Here is a 10,168-nt window from a genome sequence, read left to right on the forward strand (position 1 = left end):
TAATTTGTCAAGCGCCGCGCGAGGGCCAATTCGCGACGAGATAGCGGTCGGACCGCGCCCGCGTGCTGTGCAGGTTTGTGCCATGCGGGCATAAACGAAAGACCGAGTGGCTGCATAGACGGGCTCTCGTAGACTACCATGCTAAAACGGGCGATCTTCGCGGTAGGTAGAGGCAGTGCCGCGGAGAGGAAAAAAGCGAACGGGTCGTCACGCAAACTATACACGTCCCCCCTCCCCCCACACTCTCCTTACTTCGCAGCGACCAGCCAGCCTTCCTCGTTCGATAAGGCGCGAGCAGATCTGGTCGAAGGGCGCGTCGGAAAGCCTGCATTATTGCTTTCCTTTCTTGTTGCTGATGTTTCGCGTCTCGTTTTTCCTTACTTTCACCGCGGTGAGAGACTTCGTTTCTTCACGACGAGGTGAGAGGTTGGCCGAAGGAGCTGAACGAGGCTTCTCTGTCTCGTTATTACAAGAGCCTGGCCAGCTGACCCGCAAAGGGCTGGCGGTCGCGCGTGCAACTACGACCGATTGATTACACACAAAGGGACCTCTGTTCCAGTCGAGGGCTATAAAACGGAAAAGATCAAAGCGAGAAGATACAAAAACAGAACGTCCCGCGCTGCACGTAGCCGCGCTTACAGCCTCTCATAAGTGCTTGGCCACAGGGCTGACTATGGAGTCGAGTAAAAGGCACTTTACAGCCCCTAGCACTAAAGGCCCAGAACTCCGGAGACGTGAGGATTGGAAATCCCGCACACTTTCCGAGGACTTTTAGCTGCACGAGTACCAGAGACTTTGAGCCGTGGGTCAGATTTTTTTTACAAAGGCTGTTCTAGCCATAGCCGCACTTGCTGCTTTCGTCCACTGCTCATTCGATACCACAAATCTGTCGACGAAGTATAAAAACCAGAGGCCACGGGGTAAAGCGTGAAAGAAATGACGCGGTGAAATTCACGAACACGTCCGCAGGCCACAGGTTGTCGAAATCCGGCTACATCCCATACGTACGGTTGCAACGTAAGCGGACAGATACGATAGCAAAAGACAAAGTAGTGGACACGTTAAAAAAACAAAAAACAAAGTTGCCCAGCCCGCACGATAACAAAAGACAGAGGAAAGCCATTTGTCCCACGTGCAATGGACTTGACTCGGTTGATGATGACGACGACTAAACATAAATGCCCGAAGTGAAGTGGCTGGAGCCTCGGTGCACTAACAATTCATTCCGATAGATGGCGCTGATTTCAATCGGTTCTACTCCAAACAATCTCCGCGCTCACTCAAGCATGCCCAGACCGACGAGTAACGTCTCGCAGCATTGGGAAGGTCGAATAGCACGCGTTTGTCGCCGCAGTCGCTGTGGCATGCAGCTGTGTCAGGGCGCCAGCCCGTAGCTGTCGCAATTAAACGACCGCCGGAACAGGCCGGTTCAGCAAGCAGGCACGCCAAGAATCTCGTGCCTCTGCGCAGAGGAGGAGGAGAGATACGCGATATTATTGACAGCGCTGCCGCCGTCAGGAGTGTGACCTGCTGTGCTCTTATCTTATCAGTGCACAGCAGGTCAGGGCGGAATATACGCCCGCTCAAGCATGGGCGCCTGTATTGTGCTTCGGCAGCCAAGCGAACAGTGTAAATGTTGGACTCAGTACCGGTTAGGCGGTTTATCCTTTCGACCTGCATCACCCACATGAATGCTGGGTAGGGGGGTTAAGCAGTTATCTTTGATGACCCTCCTTCAGCTCCCCCTCCTTCAATGCACGTTCCTCCTTTCCATTCCTGCTGACGTCACCCCTCTGCGTTAAGCAGTTAAATCCACGCTTCAACTTAATGACATAATAACAGCACACCCTTCTGCAACACGACAGACACTTTTTTCTCACTCCCGGCGCATTTCTGGGCGTGATTTTGGACACAGCGAATTACGGTCATCCGACATAGCTACAGAGACCTCGGCAATCAGCCCGGACACGAAAAAACGTATATCCTCGAGACTTTTTCCAAGACGACTTCGCTGTTCGTTCACTTCGTGCGACCGCAGAACTGCACAATTTTCCCTCGCGAACCCTGGGGCGCTGCTTGGCGTGCCAGACGTTTCCGCCGGTCTGGCGTACGGCGACGCAGCCTCAGGTGGCGGTTCGAGCTCCCTTATTTTAGGCCTCCCCGAGGGGAACGATTAGCGAAGTTCCCATGAGTCACGCCAAATCGAAGGTCGTACGCACGCCCGGTGCAATTCTGAGAAACGAGAAAACGCAGCTCTTACCAGAGGGCCAGACCCAACCATGGCGGTCTCTGAACTGCTGCCTCTCCCGAGGTGCATTAAGCAAGCGCTCTCGTTAAATTGCTAGCGTAACCGCTTACGTCACATGTTCCAGAGCCAGCGGATGGCTCTGTCAGAGATAAGCATATTAGCAGATAAGCACAGCTGTCCGTCATACCGGAAGCTCGACCAGATATGGTGGACGCGAAGCGGTCAATTCAAACTGCCCACACCTTCGCTTGACACGTCGTCCTCACCGTCAAGTACTGCTTAGAAAAAAAAACAACAAATCGTCCTTCCAAAGTAAACATTCGACTCTTTCAAATCACTACAGCCCCACCTATGTTCCGCGTAAACGGCGCTCGAAAAGCACCCACTACGCGTTCGGTTGCTCTACCGGCCGCGGCCAACTCAAGCACGCGCGCTTGATTGTGTGCAAATGGCTGCCGCACGCTCGCACGCGCGCGCGCCGCCGCAGCCCACGCCAGCTGTCTCGCGGCGGGGCCTTCGAAATTAACCGCCGGCCCCGTTCGGGCGAGCGCGCATTACCGACCTCTCCTCCTCGCTTCACGCCGCTTATTCGGCGAGTGAGCAGGGCCGCGCTGCTCGGCGCGAACGCGACCGTGCAGTGTCGGCGCGCTGCACTGCTTCGCGAAGGTAGGCCGGCGAAGACCCCTTCCCCTACGTCTCGCGAGGCCTCTGTACCTGCGCGCAGTGGTGCTAGTTCCGTCTAGCGCCTACGACCCTGCAATCGGAGACTACCTGTAAAACTGGCGCCCCGGTATAACAATGTGGCACTCCGATTGGCGCGAAAATCGGAAGCTACAGCCGACAGCCACGCCATTTTCCGGCATTCAGATGACCTAAGTGGCGAGCTGTGCATAACGGAGGCACGGATATGTATGGCGGATTAAAAAGAGAATTCGCGAGTCGGCACGAATAAGTTGACTGCGTGCAGCTCACAGGCGACGTCACAGTCTGCCGTTAACCCTGACAAACTGGTCGGCAAGTCGTGTCCGCGCTTCGATTCGAAGTTTCGTAGCCGCTGGCGGCCAGTACGAGGGGCTTACCTCCAGGAAACATCTCCAGTAAGCGATTAACACGCAAGCGATTCGCACAGTCAGGCAGGGAAATCCCGCTCAGAAACTTTCCAGTGCCGAATTTTCCTTTCTCACCTCTCTTTCGCAAAGTTCTGAACTCTAAAACTTCGACTCGAAACATCGTTTCGGCGCTATAGGGACGGTTTTGGGAGTTGGCGCTACAGCCATATTCACTATGCGAGCGAACATGGGGTGCAGGACGTAACCGATGCTTCCGTTGAAAGGCCTCTACGAACTGACAGGAAGTGCGGCAAACTCCGCTAACAACCAAAAAAGAATCAGTATCGCTCTGACACTTCTCCAAATGCTGGAACGTGTACATATATGCTCTCAACACGGTCCGCCATGCAAAGTAAAAGACTGCAGAGGTTGAGACAAGATATACTCATTTCTACACGGTGCAGCCTGGAACGACCACGTCGAGGGCATAAATTATGCCAGTGGGGGGAGCGCGGCCTGCTTCGAAGAAGCCGTCAAAAACATTCGAAAGGCACCGAGCAAGGAGCAATGAGGCGTGGCGCGACGGGTCGCTCGAAGCGTGTGCCATTCTCAGCGTGCTGCCAGAAACAGGGACAAACAATGGCTGCATACGCAGAGCAACGCGGAAGCGACGGACACACTGGTCGTCGGCCGCATAGCTCTGTTTTCCACGCTGCGTCCCGGAACGCCAGCGCAGAGTTCGCGCGAATTCAGGGCACGCGGCATATGGTATGCACACAGCGCCGTGCACGCGTGCGCGAGACGCACGGAGCGCGTATACTCCACGTGTGGCCGGCAACTGTAAGTCAGATACATGCCCTCCGGACGTATACAGGACTTACAGGAAAACTCGTCGAGCATGGATATGCTCGAGAGAAGGTTTGAGCAGTACGTATAGTCATCACCACCACCATCAGGATTACGTCCACGGATGGCAAGGGCTTCACCCATCCACGTCCTGCGCCAGTAGAGGCCACTTCAAAACCTCATTCCTTCACGACTTCCGGTTGCCATCGGCAATGCGCTTTCCTCTCCTTGCAGCGCGGTCTGCAACCCTCCAGGTTATCTGCTCGCCGCATTACATGTCTCCAGGTCTATTTCCAGCGTGGAGGACAAGCTGTACCTGCTAAAGAACAACGTTGTTCCCTCCGTCATTGTCACCACCGGGAAAGTCGTGGACAGAATGCATTGCTAAGAGCGACGAATCCACACCGTCAGCAATGCAGCAGAGTCAGGTGATGGCCAGCTGTAATGTCACAACCGTGACGTGGCTTGGAAACAAGGAACCAGGCACAGATGAACGGAACAGCAAGCAGGCAGCCACCATGAGGACAGGTACACTCTAAACACGAATACGCCTGTGTATCATTATCTTTCATGGCAGCTTACTCCTTTGTTACTCCTTTCGTGTTTTGGGTGTACAAGGCGTCCGTGTGCTCCAGAAAGGAGAAGGAAAATGAGTGGTCAAAGAGAACCGAAGCGTGCACGAATAAGCAAACTGCTTCAATTAAGGAATGCTTCTCACAAGCACATCGCTGAGCAGCAAACGCATACGAACTGCAATCAGCTCGACATGTGGCTCAGAATGTTCAGCATCGAATACGTTCCATATACAGAGCCGCGAATCTTCAACGATCGAGAGCCACTGAGACACCCTGTCAACACATCATTACGGACTACACGTCACGATTTAAAAGGAACACAGACGGCAAATCCATGCAATTATTTGTTGTGAAGGTATAGGATGCGCAATCAAAGGACGAACCACGAAGGAAGATTGCTTTTGAGCATGCGTGGCCAGGTGTATAAGTAAGCGTTCCAAGGAAGAAATAAACAGTTGTTAGTGCGCTTGTGTGTGTCTCTGTGTCTTTCTTCGTGGTTCGTCCTTTGATTGCGCATCCTATACCTTCACAACATCATGTACCAACTAGGCCCAACCCAAGTTTTATTCATGCAATTATTATTCTTAAAAACTAATTGATGAATGACGGTGTAGCGTGGCCTCTGGATTCCATGTCGAAATCGCTGTCGACACACGCATTTTACTTGCGAAATCGATCGGTGATGGCGCCACCTGTACTTCGTTTTTACTGCGAAAGCAGTACCAGTGTCACAGTGCGAAAATGCTGAAGTCTGTACAGACTCGAAGAGTGAGGCCTCCATTCTCCAGACGCACCCTTGACAGCCACCTTCTCACCTCACCCCTAGGTAGAGCAGTGCCCACCCACCGAGTGGCACCCGCCCAGCGTCACCTTCCAGAGGAGCCTTCCAACCCACCTACCTGCAGCTACATCCTACAGAAGCGACACCCACCACCTCTTCCACCTTTCACAAGGCCTCCACCCAGCTGCCTCAAAAGATGCCGTCCGCCAGCTCCCCCCCCCCCCCCCCCTTTTCCACTTACACACATACATATTCATCACAGTAAAAACATCAAAGCAGTCATCGAGGACAAATTCAACTGCTTTCGCAGAATTCGCATCACATTTCTGACCGTGCCGCAGGTTGTTTTTTTTTTTTTTTTCCTTTTCTAGCTCATAAAAGCCCCGTTTTCGTTTAGAGCAGCGGTCCTTAAAGGGACTATGAAACAAATTTATTGAGATTACTTAAAGATGGGCAATCCAGCACTCGTCACTCCAGCGCAAGAATTTTTGAGCTAGCATCAATAACAACGAAGTTATAGGCGATTAAAAATCACCCTCCTCCTCTCCCCCCTCAACTCGTACGCGCGGGGTACCATAAAAAAATAAAGAAAACAGCTCCGGGACTGGGCTCCGCCCATGAACACGTCATTCGCTGACGTTCGGTTTACGACTTCCGGTTGTCCCACTCCCGAGGAGCAGCGTGTGTCGGCACCGTCTCTCCGGTCTCTGCGCTTTCTTGGCTCCCGAACTCGCGACAGAAAGAGGCGGCAGAGGTAAATTAAAACCATATGCGCGAAGGCAATGCCCTCGCTCGCGCTTGCCCGAGGGGGTCGCGCGGCCGCTCGAGCAGACGATGTTCACCGCTACCGGAAGTGTGCCCGTGACGTCGAAGCTGCCGCGGCTCTAGCGAATGACAGCGTGTGGTGGCCTGCCGACGTCATGGGACTAGTGACGTCTGTTTTCCCGATTTTGGTTTCAGAATTGCTCCCTACGAAGACACCAAGCGGCCCGCGAATTTTAAAAAACACGATTTTTAAAAATTCATAATAAATTGCCGGCTCAGTTTCGAAGATTCATACTTGGTGTCAATGCTTCTGAGCATCACTTCTAACATTTACAAGCGGCTCTTAATTCTTTTCATGGTCCCTTTAACAAGCCAACTTTCAGAGGGAAGCAACTTCCGACCTGTTGCGTTCTAAGAGCCTTCTGAATTTGACCTCAGTTGTCCCTTTCAGAACAGAGACCAGAACCGTCAACGTATAGAGGTGAGCTGCAGCCTGCATGGTAGAGTGTCCGGCGAGACAGCGCGGTACAAACGGCCATCAGTGCGTCGAAGGCGCTCGCGATAACGGTCGACGTGTACACCTGTGACTGCATTCCTCTTCGGTGCTGCTGAGAACACGCGTATTCTCGGCGTGTAATGTTTGCGAGCGATAGGACGGCCGAGGCCATGCCACTCTTTCCGGCTGCCGCCTTCTTTGATTCTGCCGAGCAGTGATATAGGCTTCCCAAGAAACCCGCAATGAAGTCCGCGACAGACGACGTCGTCGCTTACTTGAGGGCAAGAAACTACAAGCAACTTCCAACCTGTTGCGTTTTCAGAGCCTTCTGAACGGGGCTAACTGCGGAGTTTACACTAAGCGACGAACGGTTAATCCGCAGGGAAGTACATTTGCAATTAGCAAGCGAGTAATGGCAGCACTTTAAGGGACTAATGGCTGCGAAAAAGAACACAGCCGCCGAAATGACTCAGCACTTTTCAGTCCTTTCTTGTTTACATATTGTGTACGGATGTTACAAAGGAATTACAGAAAGATGTAAACGCGATAGCTAAGCATATGCTTACTGCCGGTCAATTAAGGCCCGATAACACTATAGCATTTATTTGTGGAATAACTTTTTTTTACTGCGACAGTATGACTGCTGGCATAAAGTATTACTAACACATAACTTCCTGCAACAAAATGCTGGAAAGACTTTATTCGCTCTATTGACCCTTTGCTTGAGTCATCTCACCTATAACAGCGCCGAGTCGCCCGTCGATATACACGTGAGATATCTGACGCACAGAGAGGAGGCTAGAATGACGTCGTCCGACCACACAGATTTTGCTGCAGCGAGTTTCAGTGTCGGTTTGCAAAGACGTCAGCTGTGTGCGGCCACGCTGGACTCTTTCTCTGTCTCCTATCACCTCCCCCTCACTTAGTTTCGTGCTAAGCTCGCGTAATTTCACTCTCTAACCCCACTGTACGATAGTGGCATCACCGGGTATACACTCGAATCCTATTAAATCAAACCCGCTTAATTCGAACTTCCGGTTTATTCGAAACGACGCTTTGATCCCTTCAGCATCACGTCCATATTCGAGTTTGGCTCAATTCGAACTGCACACAATTCGAATAAATGTTCGGTCATCGAGATTCGACTGTGTATGTACATAATTTCAATTTGTTCCTTTTTGTTAGGCCTAACGCGTGCGACGGATATGGGACACCCATCCCCACGATGCAACACGTCGATGGAAAAGGATGCGGCGCCAGTCCGACACGCTTGAACCGACTCGGCACGCGCTTCCTCCCCGCTATCCGGGCTTCAGTGAACTCCGCAGGGGGGCGTGCAACGTCCTGGCAACGCGGGTCGCGTCAGCGAGGCAGCCACCACCGGAAGGAAAAGAGCCGCTATGCGAATGCATCTTCATAATTCGGGAAGAGCGGGCGCAGGCGTGCGCATAACTGTATGCAGATAACGCAAGCGGCGTTCGCCGGAGCCGTTGCACCGGCGCATGCATACGTGCGCACACCACCCTCGCTCGTAGTTCCCCTGCAGCTATAGCTAGACGCGTCAATATGGAACAACGGCACTTCGCGTACACGCGCCACTACGCAAGCGATTGCGTTCAGCGTCCTGTGTAATGTACAGGGCTGCCAACTAGTGCGCACAGGGTTGCAGAGAGCGTGTCGTGAGGCAAGTTTCATCGCGGATTAGCGACTGAAATACTAAACGCGGGACCGAATTCAGAAGAACGAGAGAGAGGGGGGGAGAGGTAAAAAAACTACCTATCTGATAAGAAACGACTAAAAAGAACCAGGCGCAAGATATGTCCTTCACACCAGAACAAAGGAGCTAAAAATCTCTAACGAAAAACGCAACGCAAAAAGAATGGGTGCGAGTGGAGGGGCCGAGCGGAACCTGTACAACAAACTTTCCAAAAAGAACAACAAGCTTCCGCCACTGAGAAACCTGTCCGCGAGACAGAGAAGTCATTGCCGCTCACCTCTTTCTCGCTATCTGCCCCCTCACACCCCTTCCCGGAATGAATGCCACAATAACGACAACAAAAACCAAGGCGGCAGCGGTGGCGATCTTATCCGCGCTATGCTATATACGGGTCTATACGAAGCGCCCGTGCGAAAGTACTATGCTACCCAGCTGCTCGCGCCGATAAAGGCCGGAGAGGAGAGCCGCAGCGGCGCGAGGCGCTGCTTTCAAGGAGCGGAGGAGGAGGAAGAAAGGACAGAGAGAGAAGCACACACACAGACTTCGAGTGTGACTCAACGGCGTGTCCCGTACGTGACCAGCGTACGCCCGCACGCAATTAACGCAGCTTTATCCGCGCTGCTGCTGGTTGCCCGCGGCTGCTACCCCTGCAAGCTCGCCGCAGCAGCGTCGGCACGGTGACGACGCGCACCGGAAAGCGGAACGAGCAGGAAGGAGCGTCCGCGAACAGCCACGCCAGCCGCCCCGAAACCTCACCCTTTCCCTCCCCTTGGCTTCGCAGCGGGTCGCGTCAGGGCTTCCCCATACAGCTGTTCCCCCGGACCGGCCGCTGGCGACGCATATAAAAGCGCGATGCGATGCCGCTGGAAACAGGGGCGACACACGGAACCGCTGCATTACATAAACACGCGCCGCGGAGAGTATAGTACGCAGAGGCAGCTTGCCATCTCTCTCCCTCTAATTCCCCCTCTCTCTGTAGCGGGCGGCGGTGGGTGTACGCAATGGACGGATGCGCGAGTGCGCGCCTTTTGTAATAAGCACGACTGCGGCGCCGCGATCGGAACGACGACACCACTACGCGGCCGTCAGTTAGGTTCCAGTGTGCTGTTCGGTTTCCTACATTCTTGTTTTTTTCGCTCACTTAGCGATGAACCAAAAAATGAATCGCTCAACAGTCCAAGGCAGGTCAGTGAACAACAAAAGAGAGAAAATTGGAGCTGAACAAACCTGCTGGCAGCGTAGCACCCGGGTCGTCGATCGCGTATAATAAACATCGAAAAAGATAGGAAGCAGGCCGTATAACGGACGGAGGATCCGTTTACGAGCAACGAAATGCGGATTTTTTTGCCTTTTCCTTTCTTCAAAATGCAGCCGGGGCGGCTGGGACTGGAACTCGTACTCAACGGCGGAACAGGTGGGTCTTGTGGCTGCGGTTGACAACGCTCTGCATAATTCTGGCCGCTATGCAGCTACTGCTATTATTGTACACCACGATGCCACGCCAGCGCTACACACCGTACGCAACCCCCATACGCTCGACAACCGACGATGCTCATTACTAACGATGTTCTCGCGAAGAAAAAAGAAACAGTACTGCGCGAAAATAAATGTCGCCTCTGCATAATTAACGACGAACATCTTGAAAAGCGCGCATAAAGGCAGATATACCATAGTTGTTTTAACACCGACGA

The 10,168-nt window shown here is 53.0% G+C and overlaps 1 protein-coding gene across 18 annotated transcripts in view; it reads right to left on the reverse strand.

Moving 5' to 3' along the window:
• Positions 1-10,168, reverse strand: part of baz (par-3 family cell polarity regulator) — a 222,531-nt gene that overhangs the window by 63,204 nt on the left and 149,159 nt on the right. Inside the window, exon 1 of one of the 18 annotated variants that reach the window (XM_089544551.1) lies at positions 2,261-2,304. The exons of the other annotated variants lie outside the window; for them this stretch is intronic. Coding sequence (XP_089400677.1) covers positions 2,261-2,281 — 21 coding nt within the window. The 5' untranslated portion in view covers positions 2,282-2,304. Of the gene's footprint in view, positions 1-2,260; positions 2,305-10,168 lie in introns of those variants that run through there. 18 annotated transcript variants of the gene reach the window in all.

Source organism: Amblyomma mixtum, chromosome 5 (genome assembly GCF_055824585.1).
Source record: "Amblyomma mixtum isolate Tamu chromosome 5, ASM5582458v1, whole genome shotgun sequence".
In the NCBI taxonomy this organism is placed as follows: domain Eukaryota; kingdom Metazoa; phylum Arthropoda; class Arachnida; order Ixodida; family Ixodidae; genus Amblyomma; species Amblyomma mixtum.